We start from the raw sequence: 22,804 nt of genomic DNA, 5'->3' as shown, positions 1-22,804 counted from the left end.
ACACGTCCCCACAGCTGCTGGACCAACTGACATATGAAAAAGACATGATCCACCATCTCCTCATCATGTCTATAGAAGGTGCAGAGTCTGCCCGCTATGTAATCCTGTTCAGCTTGCACCGATAGCCTCTCATGCGCCAAAAGCCACACCATGAAGGTATAACTTGGTTGGATGTCTTTTTACCATACTGTGGCAGCCCAAGTCTTCCTAGCTCTAGTGTCTCTAAAAAAATCATATGCTCTCTTGACATCGCCCCCCTCTTGTGACTGAACCAGGAAGAGAGAATCTGTCCCTCTGCCTCAGAGTTGCTTACTGTATTGAGGATACTATCCTGGATATGTACTAGCTGCTTGGACAGTGGGGAGTCTGTATGCATGCTCTGCCACCCCCATACCCCTACTTGCTGTAAGTATGTGTGATGGACCTAGCGTATCCATAGTATGTCTTGCTTGTCCTGTACGTGTCATAGGACTTTTGTCAAAAGCGTCCGGTTCTATGCCCATAAGTCCCTTAAGCCAATACCACCTTCTCGCTTGGGCCTCACTAGCTTTGACCATGCAATGAGGGGCTTCTTGGACATCCACATGAAAGCTCTACAAATGTTGTAGATGCGGTCAATAACCTCCTGGGGTAGTGGTAAAACTCACATCTAGTAGCACTCCACTCCCTGTAGGAATGATGATATAAGTTGTGCTTTCTCGGCATAGAATAATGTATATTTTGACCACAAATCGATCCTACGGGTGAGTGAGTCCAAGAGTATGCTATAATATGAAATCTTCAGTGTCTGGGAGACTATAAGAATTTCCAAGTATCCGAAGAGCATCTCCTCTATTTGAAAGTATGTGATGGTAAGCAACTGATCCCACGTCACAATTGGGGCATCCCCCTATAAAGGAGTCATTCAAGATGATATTTTTTTATCAACGACCAACCTTGGGAAGTAACAAGTCGACAGACACATCTCTATAGAGTGGCACGAGGCAACCCCCATTGCCAATCATATGGTTCAAAAGGATCATTCAGGATAACATTTTTTACTATCGACCAATCTTACGAAGGGACAAGCCGACGAAACCCACATAAATCAAGATTTCTTTAATTAATTTAGGAAACAAATTTTCAAATTTAATTACATACTTTATCTAGAAATATTTCAAGCACAATTAAGCTTTGATATTACTATTAGGGAGCGCGTTATGCGGGTGCGTGCTAAAACATATTTCGTAAATATGCGTAGCGTAAATTAAAAATAATAATAAATCTAATTTATTACAATACACACGACACGCATATAAGGATACATCACATGTAGACATGATTACAATATAAAATTTTATGAAAGTAAATTTACGCTAAGTATGACATCAACCAAGTGACACTCAGAAGCCTCACCTCTATTCATATCCAACGATACATCACATGCAGATTTTTCGAAGGATATTTTAGTCGATCATCCAATTAATACGATCTAAGAGATCGTGAACCAAGTAAAACCAACTCACATACTCTCGTTATTTGCAATAACAACCAACTCAATTTTAGGATTTACATTGGCACACAAAGAAGTAAGTAAAAAAAATTAAAATCGACGAGTTAGGTTGATTAAGCATGCCCTCATTACTCAACAGTAGATCTCTCTTTGTTGACTTTGAGTCCATTGAAAAATAGAGAACAGATCTTTTAGTTTATATTTTATGGATAAAAAATGGATTGATTGATTTATATAAATCTCAGCTGTTAAATAGATAAAATCTATTTAAATCAATTAATAAATTTTTATGGTTCATCCTCTAGTCCGTAAAGAGGATCCTTCTCGTGAAAAATGGATTTAATCAATTTGAACCGGCTTGATCTATTTTGACTCGATTGAATTGTTGATAGTTAATGAATACTTGTTTGCAATGATTCGTTGCACCCATCCAAATTAATAAAAGATTGGAAGTTTTGATAGAAAAAAAGAAAAGTGGTAGAGGGAATAATATCTCACATATGATATATCAAAAAGGCAAATCGTACTTTTATAATTATACATTAATACGCCGTTTTTAATTTTACAAATATATCATTCGAAAAAAAATAATTTGTCGTATTTTTAAGATGTTTACAATAACATTTGACAATGATTACTTTTACCAAAAACAAAGAAAAGATGATTGCAAGCAAATAAAAAATGAGATTCAAATGGGTAAAAAAAATATGATACGGAATTAAGATTAGTAAGCTTGTTGGAAAAATATTATAAATATAAATTAATCAAATGCTATTAACATGATTTTAATTTAAACCAAAAAATGCCCATATTTCACCCAATGAGTGCCGCCATTACTCGATTGCGGCTTTACGCAAACGTGAAAACAAATATTACGTAATTGTAAGTCAATCTAACAAACTGGCCTATTAGCTCAGTTGGTTAGAGCGTCGTGCTAATAACGCGAAGGTCGCAGGTTCGAAACCTGCATGGGCCATTATATGTTTTATTTCTGCGGACCTAATTTTTTACTTTTTTCAATTTGTAGACAATTAATATATTACTGGGCCAGCCCATTATGATGTCGATGTGGCCTACCCATTTTATAGATAGGTGCAGTCGTCCGTTAAAACTTTATTAAATAAATGTAAGTCTAACTAACAAACTGGCCTATTAGCTCAGTTGGTTAGAGCGTCGTGCTAATAACGCGAAGGTCGCAGGTTCGAAACCTGCATGGGCCATTTCTCTTTTTTTTTTTCTGCTGGCCCATTAACATGTCCGTATGGCCTATTCGCTTAATAGATCGACCTTCTGATGCCGAGGCCCACTATTTCTGTTTAATATGGATGCTGTGGAATATTTTTTCCCATCAGAATAAAGTGATTTATTTTAAATGGCTTTTTAAATTCATAATTGGTAAAAAACAAATACTCATGTGAGCATTTAGTTCAATACATTTAAAAAAACGAAAGGTAAAATTTTGTTTCTTAGAAAACCTTTTTGAACCATTTTGAATTTTTTTTTTTCTTTCTTTCTTTATCTGGGATGCCAATTCTCTTTGAATCAATTCAACCCAAAGCACAACTCATTTAAAATGTATAAATTACAGAATAAGACAATTGAGGAAAAAAAATTATCCACCTAATTTATAACTATATATATATATATATATATATATATATATATATATATATATATATATATATATATATATAATCTGTAATCTAGTTTGAGTTAAGTTGAATTTACCAATTCATCAAAATACCGAGTTGGCCAGCTCGTTTCGTCCCATCAAATGGTCAACTCGTTATGGACCGGTACCCTCCGTTATGAATCGATTCATTTGATAGTTCTACTAGATAATTGATTAGTAAAACATGACATATTACATCCGCTCTCCTAAAGAAGAAAGACTAGAGGATACAACTCGAAACAGCAATGCAGCAATAAGCCGTCTTCTTAGTGATAAATCAATTGATAAATTTTCTTTAATATGATCTAAGAATGTTGATTGACCGTTTACGAGTATTTTGTTATTTATCTTTACGACTGATAAAAATTTTTTCATGTAACTGAATAGATGATTCCAAACTTAATATGTTAACTAGAAGAAACTGAGATTGAGCTTTGCAGTGAGTTCATCTCCCATTTTCTACAAGACAGCAACATCCAATAACACAGGTTGTTTAAGCACTTGATTCCCATTCTTCCTTCTTTGTTTCTTTCCTCTTCTTCCTCAACTCCCAAAAGATTACGGTGTTATCTTTACTTCAACCAAATATACCAACGACGATAAATGTATGCTTTCGGCAATTAAGGAATCTAAAAAAATGTATGGGATTCTATACGCTTTATATTGCTTGAATTGTGACAAAAGGTGAATATGTTCGTCCCCAGTGTTCTCGTTAATCCATCTTTAATATGGAAGAGTTAAATCACGGACGACTACTAGCCTTTGTAATAATGACTAGCACATAAGGAAGGTATTTATCTCGACTTTGCCGAGATTTGAACTCCAGATCTTATTATGGCAACACCTTATGCGCTAGCCACTAGACCCATCCGAGGGGACCGCTTTATATTACTTCAAGTTTGCTACGAAGTTGGTATTTTGGGACGATGCGATGATTAAAATATAAAATATTATCACCTGAAATTTTGAGATAAGAATTCATGTACTAAATAGTTAATAGTCATCCATAATTTATTTCCTCGTCCATTTTATTTAGCTGTGTCGAATTGGGATGACAATGACGAATTGGGAAGACAATGAGTAGTCCTTTGCAATCTTTCGACTCTTTTTAAGTTTGTGTTTTGTCCATATTTAATGATTGAGCTCCAACAGTACTGTTATTATACACGCAAGTTGAGGGCGGTTGAATTTGTACTCAAGGTCGAAACTGCAATTTTCTAAACTCTCGGGGCCAAAATGAATTTTGTTTCTTATATCCACGTCAACGCTCTTCGTTCTCATCCGCTTCCACTTCCTCTTCCCGGTCACCAGGTATTCCATGGGTGTCGATCAAACGCGTACCGAATGTATTCACGATTTATCCAAGGTTGCGCCTGAGCTACACCTGCATTGGCCACCCCCGCGGGGCCCGCTGGAGGGAGACGTTACCGGATAAGAGAGATATTTTAGTCGAGAAAAAGGAAAAAATAAAATAAAATAAAACAGGCGGAGAATTTGATTTATTAAACACTCGCTGCTTTTCGGAAGTAATTTCTGAGATTATTATTAATTTGGGGGGAAACTTGCGATGAATAAAGCGGAGGAACGGAGCAAATCAATCGCGATCTCAATCTTTTTCCCTTCCTTCGTCCCTCTTCCTTCTGCTTCTTTCGTCGGAGCCATCTCCGTTCTTTGATCGCGGTGAGGGCGTCTCTGATCCCGGATCGCCAGAGCTTCATGCGGTATAATCTCGCCCTTCGCTTTTCTTCCACCTTTTAGTGCTTTGTCCTTGGAAATGAGAAATTGATAAGATTTTACTGCTGTGTTCTTGGTTAGAGTGGGTAAAAATTGATTTTTGCTTGCTAGATCTGGCCTCGAAGATTGCTCTGTTTGTTTAAATTGTCGCCTACTTTTACTCTTTTGCTCATTGATTGTTTGATCCGGGGTGCTGATGAGATTTGTGAGTTTTCCTCACTGTTGTCTGTTGCTTCTTGCCGAAATTTGTTGAGGGAATATATATGTTCTAAGTTTAAATGCATTCAATACTTAAAATTAGAGAGCATCCATTGTTGCCTTTCACACTTGAAAATTGAATTCCTACTGAATCCAATAGTTATGACGTTTGGATTCAACGCACGATGGATTAATTAAAAACTGACCAGCTTAAAGTTCAATGAGGTTTTGGTACTTGGCTGGAGTTTATCTAGTATAAGACAGCATGCTTCTCTTAACTTAATCAATTGTCCCAACTAGACTGCTCTTTCTAAGACTTTGGCATTATCTGGGATGAGACCTAGGTAGATTAAAATCTTCCTTGCAATCATCTGCAGTCTATACTCTATAAAATTGATCCGAACTTGTATGCCTTCTATTTAAATACTCATAGAAGATTATGGTATTGCAATTGGTTTGGGTAAGGTTTGACTGTAGATTTTATTAAATCTTCCAAGTAATTATAACGAAACAAAGTTGATGCTGGAAAAATATATCTAAGACTCTTCTTTTCATTCATACAACACCCCTTCAAGTTTTAGTTTTCTTTGCATAACTAAGTTATTTTCTTTTATCCAAACTTTTCTTGTATGACGACTTCAACATCAGGTGTAGAGTACACTTTTCTATGCATTACTTCTTTTGATGGCATTGCTTTTGATTGATTGATTCTATTTTTCTTTATTCTTATAAATGTGGAGATGATGTTGACTCATTTGCTTCTGGCAGATTAAAATTTATACACAATGGTTTGAAAGAACTAGAAATTCATGGCAGCTGCAGAAGTAAGGACTGCTTGGCAGCGTGCTGCAAACCGTTGCCTCGTACAGGAAGATGCAAAGCGAGCTCCAAAACTTGCTTGTTGTCCATCGTCTACCCCACAAAATGATTCAGGAAGTGGAAGCACAACAACTGTACAAGATTATTTTATTCCCAATATCATACCTAACAGAAATTCCATGAATTATATTCTGTCACCTGAAACAAAATGGTGGCTTCAGATGCAACCAAACTTAGGATATCATAAGGATTTTATTTGCAAGCAACTAAGCTCTTTAGAAGATGAGGTCAAAAGTGACATGGATGCTGTGCTCACAAATAGGGATTCTTTGTCAAATGACTCTAGCAACTTTGTTGCTACAAAGGAAGACTCTTTTCTGAAGTCTCCTGAGATAGTCTCATCAGTTTTCATGACACCGGATGCTGAAAGAAAGGTCAAAGAGATGAATACAAAAAGCTATTCAGAACACTCGCTAAAGATAAAGAGAGCCACGGATGGTTGCCTTCATAAAGAGGAACTTCTGAGCCAGACACCTGATCCCTTTTCCCTGAAAAGACCAGAGAAAACTTCTTTAGATCTTGAATCACCATGGTCTGGGACTACCAAGTCTGAGCCATGGTGGCGTATTGCAGACAAAGATGAGTTGTCTTTGTTGGTTTCCCAAAAATCATCGCAGCATATTGAAAATTGTGATCTTCCTAAACCTAGCCAGACAATTCATGTCCCGATAGGAAAGCTAGATGCAGGTATATGTGGTGCCAATGAGTATTCAGACAATACTTCTTCGTGTGGTTTTGATGAAAAGTTCTTTTATTCCGGGGTAAACATGTTGCACCAATCAGAGAAGTTGTACAGGCAAGACTCTATGCAGCTTTATTATTATTCTTATTATTGAGTACTGTCTATAATATTTTCTGCTGATTTTGCTCAGTTTTATTTTTCTATTCGTACTAACCATGAATTTAGCCACCATTTATTGTGTGCATGAATTACTGATGGTTGTATGTAATATTCACATGTGAACCAAGTATAGTAGGCAAACTTGCAAATTGATTGTTTCTAAACTCCGTAGTAGAAGTAGTTTTCAGTTATCATTTACAATTTAAAAAGAGTGTTATTAGAGAGGGAATGTCAAGGAGAAGTTACTGCACTCCAGCAATTAAAGATACCCTAGCAAGTAGCCAATAAATTTCTCAAGGGCTTGTAGGAATTTTAGGAATTCTGCAGCAATCTGAGACTTGCAACGTCAAATGATCTAAAGAAGACTCCAAGGTCCTTGTTCATCTTGCTGATATTGTTAAGTTGCTGTCATTGCATACTCTAGAAAGGGTCATAAACAAGCTTAGTTCAATTCATATATTTTGCAGTTCTGTTTTCCCAATTACAAAATTTGTCCTTACATTGATCATCAAGAAAATACTTCTTACCTACTCTTCAATGTGATTTAGTGGTTTCTGGATGACAAAATATTTGATAGATTCTTAAACCTTTTCAACCTCTCTTGAAGCCGCACTTGCAAGCATCTTCATGTCATCTGCTTCCATGTCCTAGAGTATAATTTATATAGTGTGCATAGTGACTTGTGAGTCAATCAACCTTGGTATGGCTAGAACGTAGATAAGTAGGCTAAAGATTAGTCAAGGACAAAGAGTAAGAGATGCTCCAGCTCAATGATTGGCCCTGGTACATCTGGTTAATGCCCTCTAGTTGGGAACAATTGATTGTTCTTATTCCTGTATCAGTAGATGGTTGTAATAGTAACATTATCAGTATCCATTGCATTTCTTTCACCGTTTATATTTCTTTTCCATTTTTATCGAGGATATACTCATTTAGTTGTTCCAGTCCACCACAATGTGCTCCCTTTTGGCCTATGCTATTATTCTAATGGTTCTTCGACCCTATAGTGTTTCCTTTTCAGCCTTTCTGGTTTTATGCAGTTGTTTTATGAGCTCTCTAGTCACCCCTACAAGTCTCTTCAACGTTGCATGCTCATTCCTAATCCCTCTCATTTCAATTTACAACCCCCTTGTTAGATGCAATTTCTTTTGTTCAATACATACATTCTGAAATTTTTTTCATCCGACTTTCTTGTTCAGTAGTCAGGCACAAGGTCATCTTAAAAGGAAACCTCCTGCTGATCAGACATTCAAGAATGACCTTTCAAGATCCAATCTGCTGGATGCGCTTCGCCATTCCCAGACCCGAGCTAGGAAAGCAGAAATGGAGGCCCAGAAAGCTCATGATGAAAAGGAACATATAATCAAGCTTTTGTTCAGACAAGCGTCCCACCTTTTCGCATATAGACAGTGGCTACAAATGTTGCAGTGGCAGAATCTTTTTCTCCAGCGTCAACTCAAGGACCATCCGATTTCCACCAGTGTTCCGAACTTCCCAGTACTGCCTCAACTTCCATTGAAAGGGAAACACAGAGAAGGGAGGAAAAAGCAGTGTAAAATCTGCAAACTTGCACTTGCACTTGCTGTCGGATTGGGTCTGGCCGGTGCAGGATTGCTGCTCGGCTGGACGATTGGTTGCTTGTTTCCCCCAGTATAGAATTGCTATCATCCTTGCAAACAGGTGATTGTATGTTGGGCACATTTTGTGGCCTAATGAAAAAGTTGGGCTTCCGAAGCTGGTTCATGTACTCGGAGTTCATCTTTCAATGTACATGGTTTCTGCTGTACATAAACAATTACATTGAGACTTGTCTACATGAAATTATTCTGCACAGATACGGTGGCTTTGATTGAGCTTTATGGCTTTACATTTCTCTATGCGATACAAGTTAAACTATTTCATGGAATTGGAATATATAAATGAGTGATTTACTCGTTTACTAATTTAATTAGTAGTAATTTGTATGCAAAATAGCTTACTTTTTAGAATGCTTCATTGATAAAATTATCTAGTTGTGAATTAATTAACAAAATTATGTAATCCGTATCGTCTCTAACCGATATTACTAGGCTCCTACACTGAACAAAAGCCGGAGCATGTGCAGGCCCATTTAAGGGCCCAACTAACTGGGAAGTCGTCGGGTTAACTTTTCGGCCCATGTAATGACCCTTTACCTCAAGGTTGGCTGTACAGACAGCAAACCTTTTGAGGGGAGACGAGCAATCGAGGGCGAAAGAGAAGATGTCGCGGATGATGGAGAGACTGAGGATTTTTGTGGCCAAGGAGCCAATCATCGCCACCTCCCTCTTCTTCGGTGGCCTTGGTAATGACGTTTCTTTCGCCATCGTCTTCTCATCCATTTTTTCCCCATCTTCACTGAAACCCTAATCTTATCTCTGTATGATGATTTGGTTGCTCTCTATGATTAAGTCTAGGCGGAGTTTTGTATGTTCATGCGATCATTTCTTTCTTTGTTTATCTGTGTTCATATATAGTGGAGCTCTGATTTAACGGATGGGTGATCGATGTGCCTGCGATTGTTGACCAAGAGTCGCTGAAAAGTTCGAACACAATTTTTTTTAATCTATGATTTTCGGATGATCTTTGAATGGACGAGTATAAAATTTGGAGAACCGCTACAAGTTAGATCTTATAGGATAGAGGACATCATCTTGTTGACATGATTTGTGAGCCTTATCCAATAAACCTATAGCATAAAAATGATTTTTGTCATGTTATTATCTCCATGTTTCTTTTTAAAAAATGTTGCTCTATTATTTTCCTTTTCTATTTATAGTCGTGTAACTTGACACATTTAACTTTTGTTGGATCTTGTTCACATCTGATCTATTTGTGATACTGCAAGGAAAATGATTTTGCACTGTATACGTCCTGTTTTTAGCATTATCAGAAAAAAAAAAAAAAGAATTGGGCAAAATTTCAATGCTCACACCTTTAAAGCCTGAAATAACCATATTAGCATCTTTAGACGCCAATGAATGTGGACTAGGAAGATAACCAATCAAACATGTATAGATGTCTTTGCTATGCATATCACCTTCCTATTACATGAAGTGAGTGTAAGAACACCAAGATTTATGGGATTATCTCAGAATTCAATGGAAAACATGAGGGAAATTAAAAACCTCACTGTGTCGAATTGTTTACATAGAACATGACCATCAACCGATCCTAGTGCATACATATTTGTATATTGTAGTACAAATATCAATACTGTATATCTAAGTGCAAGTGAATATAACTTGCAAGGCCCAAACGATTATGACCTTAATTTCTAGAAGTAAATGTCATCAAGTGCTTGGGGTGCGAAGCACTAACCTGTCATCCATCCTGAACTAACATTGCTTTTTTACTGAACTTATTTGTTACTTTTTTTATATTACCAATATTCATCTTTGTTGACCTGTCATTCAGATTTATTGGCCTTACTTTTCTGCATTGCCAACATGACTTTTTTTTTTTCCTTTGCCAACTCCAACCTGTTTTTTTTTCCAATTGATCACACTTGCTGTGCAATTATCTACCAGACTTCACTTGGTCTCCAAGACTCCAACTAGTCCAATTTTCAGTTTCATCATCTCATTACTAAGAGAGTTAATCCTTGACAAAGAAATGATACTCATCTTTATTCTTCGATCGACCTCTACATGAGATACTTCAAGAAATGCTATCAGACTTATTTGTCTCAGTCCAAATCAGTTGATTCAGATCTAGTTGGTTGCTTTTTTAGACTATGCTCTATACTTTCTCGCACACTTGCATTTACAAAGGTATATAAGAAGTGAGGTTAAACAAGTGAATAGTTATGAATAACACTCCACCTCGGTACACCATTGACAAATTTGCATGTGATAACAAAACATGTTAATCTATCTAAAATAGGTGTGCTCATCCTTTTTGCTGGTCCTTTTAGCTGAGAGATGTAAGAAAAGTTCCTTTGGCATCTAATTCAATGAGTTCTTGAAAATTGCAATTTGTAATACAGTTTTGGCCTTGAAAAATGCAAATGATGGTTTTTCTTATCTGTTATCATTTCAATGCAACATACATCTTAATTCATTGTACATTCTGATGGTTTGTAGCAGTCATAATTTCTTGGAGATATTCTACTGTGTCACACTATACTAATGCCGATTCTAGGATATTAATTTTGAAGTGTTAGTTGAATTAGTTTCAAGTTCATGATTGCATGGAGTTGGTATTTTTCATATGGTATATTGTTAAATGTAGGTAAGGAAACAAATTATTCCAGGGAAATTCTGTTTTTTATTGTAATAATTTTTCCTGTCTCTAAGTTCTTCTTTATTGTGAACATTATTATTTTGTTTTAAGATCTCAAAATGGGCTGGTGCTGCTTTCTTTTGTTAACTGTTTAGTTTAATATTTGCAACATTATTAACTCTCACTGGAATGGATTCGTCTCCCAAGATATGGGGGTCTCATGCCCACAAGACCCCCTATATTTGTGGTGTAGACTAAATGAATCATTTGTGAATTGAGCTTAATTAAAGTTGAACAGGACCTTTTTTGACCTTTTATACTTAATGATGAGGTTTCTCCTTAACAACATCAAGCAGGAATTCTATAATCAGCACAATTTTTTTTACTTATGGCTGCTTTTATTAAAAAAAAAACTTCTGCCTGTCAATTGTTGTAAATTGCAAATACCAAGCTGAAGCTAGTTAGGATTCCACCCCCGACTGATTCATCATTAGTCAGTTTTCTTCATTGTTACATCATCTTTACGTCCATCACACCCCATCACAAGTCTCTCATGATTAAGTAAACATCTATATGACGTGACTGCTATGTAGCAACAAAAATAAATTTAAGTTCAATTTCACACATTATAATGGCTGAGTAAACTAGGTTTTCCCTTCCGTATCTATTTATTCTTGCTTCAAATCTAAATGAAAAAATAATGGATGTTTATTGATTATTTGTATACAGGTATCATTGCAGTGATTGCTAGTACTGTCAGAACCTTTTTTTAAACCTTTGTCCTTTTCTACTCCAGGTCTCTTCCTTCCAGCTGTAGTTAGGCCGATCTTGGATTCCTTTGAGATGGCGGAACCAGTCGAGCAGCCTGCTCTTGATGACGTATGTATATATTGTTTTCTTTTTTCTATTACAGCTAGAATTTGATCATCTTTTTTCTTATTTTTATTTCATCACATCTATAATCTGATCATCTTAAATTGAGATACCTTTTTTGTGTTTTTGAGACTCAAGTACATTTTTTTTTATGAACATTCTGATAAGAAAATTTCATGGATATTTTGACATCTGAAGTGGGCTCTCTTCCTTTATTACTGAAGTGGCCTATGACTTGTGAGTTTTGCTGTCAAAATTTTCTTAGTTTTGTAGTCTTCTTATCTTGGTTATTCTGATGTCTGCAGGTGGTTGCTGGTATCACGGGGAAGAAAATATAATAATGTGCATTTTCCAATTTTTCCCCCCTTGTTCGCATGGAGTGATGTAACCTAGATTATCTGTTTCTTGTTTTTTTTTTCAACATCGGTGAAATGGTTCTGTTCTAATAAACTGAATAACGTTGACCAAGTTTCATCATCTATTGGAGTTTTGAATCTTTTATAGATTCAGATTAATTATATTTGATTGAGCATTCAGATAGTGAAAAAAAATTCCTTATCTGATTGAGGATTTATATCCCTAGTCATAGCGTAATGAATTAGATTTTGACAATTTTGGATGTTTGAATGAACTGAGACAGTTTCATGCCGCTGTTAATATGGCATATATATTTGTGTTATGTAAACCTTCTTTGGAATCAACCTTTTTGCCGTAATGGAAAGCAATTGGGAAACTCCTTGGAAAGATTAATCATTTCTCATAGAAAAAAAAATACAAAATCCATAATCTACTCAAATGCTCTATCAATTAGATAAATCTAGTTTCATGATCATTTCCTCCCTCGATGTACATGGAAGCCTATCCATAAGATATCCGCCGTAAAAGATTCTGTCCCCAAAAAGCGTTCTTTCTTTCCCGGGGTTAATAATTATTATGAGATTTCTGTTTTTTGGGGGAAGAAATACTGAATGAGATCTCTTTAATCTCTTGGAAACTAACGTAAGGATCCATTACTAGTGCATGCATTTATGCCTGATTCATTACGTTGAAGTCGATAACCCAATAAGAGTGCCGATAACAGCAATCATAATTCGCCGCCCTGCCGCATGCCGCCACCGATCACACGTTCTCGTCAGTTTAATTTGCTATTTTATCACTAATCATTATACTCCTCCACTGCATGCAATGCACAGCCGCTATATATCTCTTTATTCAAACAAGGATTTAACATGTATCCAATCCTTTCTTCTCCATGGAGTTCGATCTCTCGAAAGACATTCTGCTGCTCGATCAACCAGACTGGTCTACCTCCTCCTGGTATGTTTCTATCGCATATGATTCTGAACATTATGAATTGATTTGAGTTCCTCTGTTTCCATAATTCATAATGCAGGGACACTCTGCTTCCCCTCCCTGAAGCCTCTGTCACTCAATATGGTGGTACGATCGACGATCGGCACCCGTTCAGCCTCCAATTCCTCGACGATAACCTCGATCTCGATACGCTTTCGTGGCTCAATTATTATGATTGTGCAGTCGAAAGTATCATTTCCGATTCAGTTCTTCTTCCTCTTAACCAAAGCGACCCAAAGGAGGAGGGCGCGGGAGGAGTCGCCGTCGTCGTGCAGAAGCGAGCTCAAAACTGCAGCAGCGAGCGGACGTCGACGTCGAGGTTGAGCGAGATGGGAATGGAGGAGATGAGCAAATACTTCAGCATGCCGATAACGAAGGCGGCCAAGGAGATGAATGTGGGCCTGACGCTGCTGAAGAAGCGGTGCAGGGAGCTGGGGATCGCCCGGTGGCCGCACAGGAAGATGAAAAGCTTAGACTCGCTCATCATCAACGTTCAGGCAATGCAATATCTTCTGAATTAAATTCAAGTATATTAATTTATATTCACAACAGAGACGAAATTGCATGTATCCGGTTTCTAGGAGTTGGGAAGGTCGTCCATGAACATCGAAGGGACAAGTGTGGGCCGAGAATTGGAGAGGTTGCAGCAGCAGAGGAAGCTGATGGTGGAGAACCCGGAAATGGAACTCAACGAACGAACAAAAAGACTGAGGCAGGCCTGCTTCAAGGCCAATTACAAGAAGAGAAGGCTCATCGCCCACCCTTTAAATTAAGCCCACAATTGTTTATTGTTCATTGTTCATGTCGATGATTTGATTTAAAGGAGAATTGATTGCGAAAAGGAGTGTGATAATTTTAATTGATTAATTAATTTATATATAGAAGAACAGAGTTAGGTGCAATGCATCTGCATCTGTATGGTCGCCTCGTCGTTTTCTTTGTCCACAGCGTGGGCCTCTCGTGATCTCTTCATAATGGAGACTAAACCCTAAACTGAAATTGAAGAGGAAACCTCAAATCTAATTAATTGAATTAAATATGTCTATATATATATATAAAACGAGTGTCGAAGTCAAGCCAGCCCATACCTAACAAGTAAGCACTTCCAATTATATTAACAGACAAAATTATCTCTGGTAAAGTTTCCACCACTTATTTAGACACCACCATTAGATGTATGATTAGGATAGGATGACCCGGGAGCTATGGTGCATGTTATTATAATCACGTCCCCTCGGGGCGGTGCGATGATTAAGACATGGGGTATTGTCACATGAGGTCTTGGGGTCGAAACTCGACATGACCGAGTATACTCCCGCATGTCTTGGTCATTTGCACTAATGGCTAGTAGCCACCCGTGATTTACCTCCTCCGTGTTGGTCTAAGGACGGGTTGGCGGGGGCGCTGGGGACGAGCGAATCGCCTTTTGCCACATGTTACTATAATCACTCTACGAGTCTAGTGATTAGCGCATGAGATATTGTTAATATGAGTTCTGAGATTCGAATCTCGGCAAAGTCGAGGTAAATGACTCCCTTATGTGCTAGTCACTATTCCAAAGATTAGTAATTGCCCGTGATTTACCTCCTCCGTGTTGGCCCTGGGAGGTTGATGGGGACACTGGGACGAGCGTATTCGTGTTTTGCCACCATGTTACTATAGTCACTCTCCTCCATGTAGATCCTGGGACGGATTGGCGGGGGCGCGAGCGTATTCGCCTTTTGCCACCATGTTACTATAGTCACTTAGTGGTTAGCGCATGAGGTATTATCATCATGAGGTCTGAGGTTCGAATCTCGGCAAATGTCTCTTTTATGTGCTAGTCATTATTCCAAATGCTAGTAGCCGCCAGTGATTTACCTTCTCCGTGTTGGCCCTGTGACGGGTTGGCAGAGGCGCTGGGGGCGGATGTATTCATCTTTTGCCACCATGTTACTATAGTCACCATAGGAAAGAGCAACTGATATCAACAGGGCGGAGGAGTTTCGACCGAGCGATTACTCCTTCCGGGGGCCATCAGTGAGAAACCACTTTGAAAGAGTTAGAATTCTAACTTTGTGTCGGGACCTACGGGCCCAGAGACAGTCTTAGGTAGATAGTTTCTATGGGGTGTAGGCCTCACAAAAGGTAACGGAGACGTGCAAAGGTTTCCTTGGACCGGACGGAGATTGACCCTCGAGTGCAAAGGCAAAAGGGAGCTTGACTGCAAGACCCACCCATCAAGTGGTCATGAACAGAATGAAGTCTCAGCTGAGCGGCTATCCCGTTCGGCTAAGCAACGGGACTACTGTAGTATCTCCCGACATCCTTTTGAGAAATAGTGCCGCTGACACGAGACATGATCGACAGATGGATCGTACGACGGAAACTTCTATTGACTTGTCAGGGATATACATGCCCTGTTAAGATATAATATCTGAGGTAATTTCCTGACAAATTCTTTCATAGGGTATATTGGAGAACGTGCCCATGCGCTCGAGAAGCGTGTGCATCACCCATTAGAGCTCTATATAAAGGGGAGTCCATCATCGGTGAAAGTACGCGTGATTACTATTTACGCTAATTCTACTATTACTCCACTTATTCTATAGTTCCGATGACTAATTTGAGCGTAGGAAGTCCAATACCAAGACTTTCTCTAACTCGATACTGACATTACTTTTTTTTAAAGAACAGAGCATGGTCTATAGTAAGTGAAACCGTCATATCCTAATTTTCCACCTTCTCACTTTTAGACAGGATGAATGATAAATTTGTACCTATCATCCTCAACGAGGTTAGCTGGATTTATGACTCGTGATTCATTAATTTAATTAATTAATTTCTCCCCAACTAATTCTCTTTGACTTGTAACGAGTCTTCTTCTGCCCTGTCTTCTCTTCTCCTCCTTTGTCGTCTTCGCACGCTTTCCCTCTTTCGCCATTAACCAGGTCTCACCTTCCTCGCTCTTCCCTTCCCCCTTCCTCCATATTTGTTATATATAATACATCGATCTATCTACTGCAAATCCATGCCCATCGATCAGTACTGATAATTCAGCACTAATTTTAACAGAGCGAGCGGATGGAGCGCCAGAACAGAGATGGCAGAGACGACACCAATTCGTTCCGGCAGTTCAGTGACCAGTTACGCCTCCACACCGCCGCCTTCTCCGGCCTCTCCCTCGGAGACTCCATATGGTCCGACGCCTCCATCCTCTCGGCTACCGCCGCCGCCGCTGACCCGTGGACCATGACCTACACCAACCAGAAGCTCGCCTTCAACAGCTACACCACCCACGGAAGTCGCTACAACACCGTCGACGACCGCCACAAGAACACTACCAACTCCGTCGAAGCCGGAAAGGACGTAATTAACTGTAACAACTACAGCAAGAGCGTCAGCGCTAACTACAAGTATGGAGGAGCAGGAGGGGAGGTCAATAATAACTACTTCAACAAGGCCGTCGGCAAGCCGGTGAACCTCACCACCATCGCTTCCAGTAGCAGAAAGAACAGTAACGACGTGATCAGCGTGGGAAAGAAGAAGAAGAACTCTAACGGCAACGGAAATTACAGTAACAGCAACAACAGCAACGATATCGGAGCGGCGGAGAAGCGCTTCAAGTCCCTACCGCCGGCGGAGGCGCTGCCGAGGAACGAGGCGATCGGCGGTTACATTTTCGTCTGTAACAACGAAACCATGCCGGAAAACCTCCAGCGCCAGCTGTTTGGTAGGGAGATCAATTCGGTTCCACCTTATTAAAATTGCGATCGATCGCCTTTCCCTCAAGCTTTCATTTTTTCTGCGATCGATAGGCTTGCCGTCGAGGTACAGGGACTCTGTTCGAGCAATCAAACCGGGGCTGCCTCTCTTCCTCTACAACTACTCAACCCATCAGCTTTATGGAATTTTTGAGGTGCTTTCTCACATCAAATTATGCAAATTATATGAGCTTTCTTACATCTAATCCAACTGCGCAGGCAGCTAGTTTTGGAGGAAGCAACATCGATCCAACAGCTTGGGAGGACAAGAAATGTCCTGGAGAGTCCCGTTTCCCTTCCCAGGTTTCAAATGATACTTTCTACAGGAAAAGTTTGTCTTAGAATAAAACCTTCAAAAGTTGCTAAAGTCCAAACTAACAGATCAATTAATATAATAATTTTCGTAACAATCAAATGAGTTGAGCCTGCAACTTTTTCTGGGTGGTTGAAATGTCTTATCTGACATGTTCAGTAATGAATCCCTGATTAGGTGAAGGTGGTGACCAGAAAAATCTGTGACCCTCTGGAAGAAGATGCTTTCAGGCCAATCCTCCACCACTATGATGGCCCCAAATTCAGGTTGGAGCTTAATGTCGAAGAGGTAGAGTTTCAATCATGTTTTTTTAAGCATTAAAATTATGGTAGTCATGTTCTTAGATCATTTTGTGTACTGTTCAGGCACTGAAGCTGCTCGATGTCTTTGCGGAGAACAACGCTTGAGTTTTTCAACATGGAATGCATAATATATACTGTGTGCTTGCCCCTCTTAGCAGTATAGAATAAGATGTTGGGGTTATAAATATCACTGAGACATTCATTGATGTATATGGTGAAAGATATTGAGGTTGAATTAGTATGAACTAGTGTATATCAATTTGTTTACTTCATAATACTGTAAATCTATGAGCAGTGTGCAGATGATCCTTTTTCACTTGTAGAGTTGGCGACAGGGTGCAGAAGCTCTGCTCTGACAGCCCATGACATTATGCAGTGTCATTCTTCATCTCTTTGATTGATCTGGGACATGTACTCGTTCAATTGCTTAATACAAATGCCATAATTGTTTTACTGAACCCATGCACAGACACGGCATGAGTTCCATCCGACGTCTCCTGTTCAGCTTTCACCTGCAATTAAAGAAGGTGTTTGCAGACTGTGGGCACTGCGTACATGTTAATAAAGGGAGTGTTTGCGTGATGCGTGAAGGCACTTATTTCGGACAGAATGAATAATGGAAGCTTTGCCCCCACAAATTTGTCACTTTGATCCCTGCCAATTAATTCCAGTTTCAATCTGCGTGAGATGGAGGTTTGATAGGTAATTAAGTATGGTTTCTACGCTGATTCCATATTTCCATTCCATGCCAGATGCCTCCTTAAGTACCACTCCCAACGCATGACACAAGGCCTGAGGTAGAGGTCGATCAGCATGGGCAACTGCTCGGCGAAGGACGGGTCCTTGAGCTGCTCCTCCGCAGGAGCCGGCTTCGAAGGCGGAGGGAGAGGAGTGGTGGAGTCGCCCAAGCGAGTGAGGGACATCATGAAAGGCGGAGCGAGAGGAGGCAACGGGTGGGAGGAGGAGGGGGGTTTTAAGAAGCTGGAGGTGCTGCAGTCGCCGGAGAAGGGGGTGTGGCGGGTGCGGGTGGCGATCAAATCGGAGCAGTGGGCGGAGATTCTGAAGGAGCAGGCGAACACCGGGGCGATGATCGAGAGGATGAGGAGGTACGCGGCGCAGCAGCAGTAAGCAATCAGGTGTGTTTGGTTCAGGGTGATAGTTAATTACCTTGTTTATCTGTCCAAGGTAATTTTATGAATGTTTTAAGAATTAGTAGTGTTTTTTCTTCTTGTGTGATCTTGCGTTCAAGATAGTTGTGTCCTATATGTAATTATGCCTGATTAGAGTTGGATTGTATTATATATATATAACTGTCATGGAGATGTTTATGTTTAAAGCAATTTGGAAGAAGATTGATCCGAGTGACAGATTTTATCTGTATTTAAGATGAAATAGAAAAACAGAAGACAAGGAGGGTTCGAATCGATAAACTCACAATAACCTCGGGATGCATTTCGTTGGCGCGAAAGGCCAGCAGTTGCCGTGTGGATCCCGCCATATCAGTGAGAAGGACAGTGCACCTAGTTCAGCATCACGACATCGCTGTAACCATTATAATTGATTTTTGTCTAATACCAAAAGATTCTAACAATGATGCAAGCCAGGAACAGAAGATGAAATTTGAAAGTCACGAGAAGAATTTACCATCGCACGAAGTTTCAGATGTTCAAAAACAAAACAAAACAAAACACAGATGGTTTTAAATTAAATGAAAAGAAGGTTATGCTCTGCAAAAGTAATGGACTTACATAGCTTTTTCTTACCCACTTCAGTTTAGCATCATTGGACTGTGGTGCTGAAGCCATCGGCCATGGTGAAACTCGAAAATATTAGTCACGTGGAATGATCCCCTGCCCAAACCAACATAGGAGTCCATTGTAACCCATGCCGCGTTGTCGAGAAAGGCTCGGACATCGCGTAATTGGAGATCAATCTCCTGAACACCACCTCGGTCCCAATTGAATATCAATGCATGCCCAACTCTGAAGAACAGCATTGTACCTGTTGTGTAGCACATGACAATGCCGACAATAAAATGCTGCTAGCAATAACCATAATAATAACATACTACAAGTCCCAACTATTTGAGGATCACTGTGTCCATTGAATCTCTACTTTAAATAATGATATTTCCAAACACATTAATTGATTGAATCTAAATGTGTAAGGGTCAAGAGTCTTAAAAAACTATAGTTAACACTTATTTTCTTGTTTTCTATGGGCGGGAAAATAACATTAATTAACTATTGGAGCTACACAGAATTGCTTAAAGACAATAGTATTTTTTTCAATTTTATTCATGTCTAATAATTTCATATGTCCAATTTAGCATATTTACATTAATGTTATTATTTTTTTTTTATACATGATGCATCCTAATTGCAAAATGCTATGATCCAGGGAGTATGATGAGTCATATCACAATCGTATACAATTTTTCATTTAATCTAAGAAGCGTAATAGAATCACAAAAGCTCAAACACTTCATGTCAGCCATCCAATTCTTTTTCCTATTTCATCCTATCTGAAACCAATGGCAGAGCCAGCCCGGGTAGATCACCCGGGCTGATTCTAGGTTGTGAGCAATGGTCGTCGATTCTGACGTCGTCATCTCGGACTAATTCCTCTTTCTCTCATGTTTTTCATTTGTTTTCCACTGTAAATTCGAGATTTGTCGCCGCAAGCCTCCGGGCTACAGCCCGAGTAAGCCAAAACTTGGCTCCGCCCTTGTCTGAAACCAGAGGAGATGACACGCTAGACAAATGTCGATGCTATTGACCGGAAGAAGACTTTGCATAGGAGAAAAAGATGATGAGCTAGAGTAGGAAAAGAGCTTCAAGTGCCTTTCTTCTCTCTGCGTACACTCAAACGAGCCAACAGAACGTTAGGGCAAAAACTGTTGATGCAACCTTAGGTCAAGGTTGACCCGACTCGAGTTGACCTGACTCGAGGTGTATTTTGATGTTTGACGAGAATAGAAAAGTTGTATTTTGATGTTTGACAAGAATAGGAACTTGGGAGTGTGGGTGCAACCTTTGGTCAAGGTTGACCTGGTTGACCCGACTTGAGTTGACCTGATTCGGGAAAAGTCCAAGTATGGAGACTTGGCACGGGAAAAGTCCAAGTATGGAGACTTGACACGGAAAAGTCCAAGCAGGGAGCTTGGCACGGGAAAAGCCCAAGTATGGAGACTTGGCACGGAAAAGTCCAAGTATGGAGACTTGGCACGGAAAAGTCCAAGCAGGGAGCTTGGCACGGGGAAAAGTCCAAGTATGGAGACTTGGCACGGAAAAGTCCAAGCAGGGAGCTTGGCACGGGAAAAGTCCAAGTATGGAGACTTGGCACGGAAAAGTCCAAGTAGGGAGCTTGGCACGGGGAAAACTCCAAGTATGGAGACTTGGCACGGAAAAGTCCAAGCAGGGAACTTGGCACGGAAAAGTCCAAGCAGGGAACTTGACACGGGAGAAGTCCAAGTATGGAAGATTGACATGGGAAGTCGGAGAGGGCTCGGCAGCTCGTTCTCCGGACTAGGTCAGAGAGGGCTCGGGAGCTCGTTCTCTGGACCAGACGAAGTCGGAGAGGGCTCGGCAGCTTGTTCTCCGGACTAGGTCCGAGAGGGCTCGGTAGCTCGTTCTCCGGACTAGGTCAGAGAGGGCTCGGTAGCTCGTTCTCTGGACCGGATGAAGTCGGAGAGGGCTCGGTAGCTCATTCTCCGGACTAAGTCAGAGAGGGTTCGGTAGCTCGTTCTCCGGACTAGGTCAGAGAGGGCTCGGTAGCTCGTTCTCTAGACCAGGAAGGCTTTAGGATTTAGGGCTGGGAAGCTCTAAGGCATTGGATCGGTCTGGTAACCGATCCAGTGATACTTTGATTGTCTAGATCGGTCTGGTGACCGATCAGTAACCAAACAGAATGTTTCTGTGGGTTAACTGATCGGTCTGTAGACCGATCAGGAAGCGATGGACTTCAGAGAGCGATAGGAGGGGATCGGTCTGTGGACCGATCCACCTATAGTCTGATCGGTCCACAGACCGATCAGACTTCGAAGCCAATGTTGGTGCAACCTTAGGTCAAGGTTGACCTGGTTGACCTGACTCGAGTTGTATTTTGATGTTTGACTTAGGAAGATTGTTGGTGCAACCTTAGGTCAAGGTTGACCTAGTTGAGTTGCATGTTGATGTTTGACACTCGTGGAAGAGTTGTATTCTTGATATGGGACAAGAATAGATGTTTGGGAGATTGTTGGTGCAACCGTAGGTCAAGGTTGACCTGGTTGACCTGATTCGGGAAAAAGTCCAAGTATGGAGACTTGGCAACGGAAAAGTCCAAGCAGGGAGCTTGGCACTAGAAAAGTCCAAGTATGGAGACTTGGCACTGGAAAAGTCCAAGCAGGGAGCTTGGCACGCGAAAAGTCCAAGTATGGAGACTTGGCACAGGAAAAGTCCAAGTATGGAGACTTGACAATGGAAAAGTCCAAGTATGGAGACTTGGCACGGAAAAGTCCTAACTGGGATGTTAGGCAGTGTGGAAAGTCCTGGTGAGTGAAGCCAGGCAGTGGGAAAGTCCTAACTGGGATGTTAGGCAGTTGGAAAGTCCTGGTGAGTGAAGTCAGGCAGTGAGAAAGTCCTAACTGGGATGTTAGGCAGTTGGGAAGTCCTGGTGAGTGAAGCCAGGCAGTGAGAAAGTCCTAACTGGGATGTTAGGCAGTGTGAAAACCCTAGTGAGTGAAGCTAGGTGAAAGTCCTGGTGAGTGAAGCCGGGCAAGGGAAAATCCAGATGGATCAAGGGTGATCGGACATCTGGTGATGGGAAGTCCAAGTAGGTCATAGGAGTGACCGGATACTTGGTACGGAGAGAAAAGTCTAAGTGGGTCAAAGGGATTGACCGGACACTTAGCGGGGAGTCCTAGCAGGTCAAGGGAGTGACCGGATGCTAGGCGCAATGTACCAACAGGTCAAGATTGACCGGATGTTGGTTTGGACTTGGTTTGGGCGAAAACCATGAGCTGGATCGATCTGGTGATCGATCCAGTGATACCGCGAATATTCTGATCGGTGCGGTGACCGATCGAATACATCGATAGCATCTTGGTGATAACTGATCGATGCGGTGACCGATCGAGTCGATCGAAGCGAGCGATGGCGGCGAAGAGAGGCGATCGGTCG

The 22,804-nt window shown here is 40.4% G+C and overlaps 4 protein-coding genes and 2 non-coding genes across 6 annotated transcripts; all 6 read left to right on the top strand.

Moving 5' to 3' along the window:
* The first annotated feature begins 2,394 nt into the window (after positions 1 to 2,394).
* On the top strand, positions 2,395 to 2,468 carry TRNAI-AAU. Its single transcript has one exon. It is a non-coding gene; the product is annotated as a tRNA-Ile (tRNA).
* A 170-nt stretch (positions 2,469 to 2,638) lies between these two features.
* Positions 2,639 to 2,712, top strand: TRNAI-AAU. Its single transcript has one exon. It is a non-coding gene; the product is annotated as a tRNA-Ile (tRNA).
* A 1,945-nt stretch (positions 2,713 to 4,657) lies between these two features.
* On the top strand, positions 4,658 to 8,669 carry LOC122034611. The gene is made up of 3 exons (XM_042593922.1): positions 4,658 to 4,885; positions 5,865 to 6,771; positions 8,016 to 8,669. Exons 2-3 carry the CDS (start codon positions 5,906 to 5,908, stop codon positions 8,470 to 8,472), a joined length of 1,323 nt encoding a protein of 440 aa, XP_042449856.1. The 5' UTR covers positions 4,658 to 4,885; positions 5,865 to 5,905; the 3' UTR covers positions 8,473 to 8,669.
* A 324-nt stretch (positions 8,670 to 8,993) lies between these two features.
* LOC122035178 lies at positions 8,994 to 12,449 on the top strand. The gene is made up of 3 exons (XM_042594583.1): positions 8,994 to 9,139; positions 11,855 to 11,937; positions 12,237 to 12,449. The coding sequence occupies exons 1-3, from the start codon at positions 9,058 to 9,060 to the stop codon at positions 12,267 to 12,269; spliced, it is 198 nt and encodes a 65-aa protein (XP_042450517.1). The 5' UTR covers positions 8,994 to 9,057; the 3' UTR covers positions 12,270 to 12,449.
* Positions 12,450 to 13,183: 734 nt separating this feature from the next.
* Positions 13,184 to 14,057, top strand: LOC122034167 (protein RKD3-like). The gene is made up of 3 exons (XM_042593291.1): positions 13,184 to 13,248; positions 13,325 to 13,781; positions 13,866 to 14,057. Exons 1-3 carry the CDS (start codon positions 13,184 to 13,186, stop codon positions 14,055 to 14,057), a joined length of 714 nt encoding a protein of 237 aa, XP_042449225.1.
* A 2,027-nt stretch (positions 14,058 to 16,084) lies between these two features.
* LOC122034232 (B2 protein-like) lies at positions 16,085 to 17,958 on the top strand. The gene is made up of 6 exons (XM_042593389.1): positions 16,085 to 16,214; positions 16,339 to 16,996; positions 17,082 to 17,182; positions 17,247 to 17,330; positions 17,518 to 17,628; positions 17,706 to 17,958. Exons 2-6 carry the CDS (start codon positions 16,348 to 16,350, stop codon positions 17,745 to 17,747), a joined length of 987 nt encoding a protein of 328 aa, XP_042449323.1. The 5' UTR covers positions 16,085 to 16,214; positions 16,339 to 16,347; the 3' UTR covers positions 17,748 to 17,958.
* Positions 17,959 to 22,804: the final 4,846 nt, after the last annotated feature.

Source organism: Zingiber officinale, chromosome 11B, assembly GCF_018446385.1.
Source record: "Zingiber officinale cultivar Zhangliang chromosome 11B, Zo_v1.1, whole genome shotgun sequence".
In the NCBI taxonomy this organism is placed as follows: Eukaryota; Viridiplantae; Streptophyta; class Magnoliopsida; order Zingiberales; family Zingiberaceae; genus Zingiber; species Zingiber officinale.
Note: the sequence above shows the minus strand (reverse complement) of the source record. Positions and strands in the feature narration are given on the sequence as shown.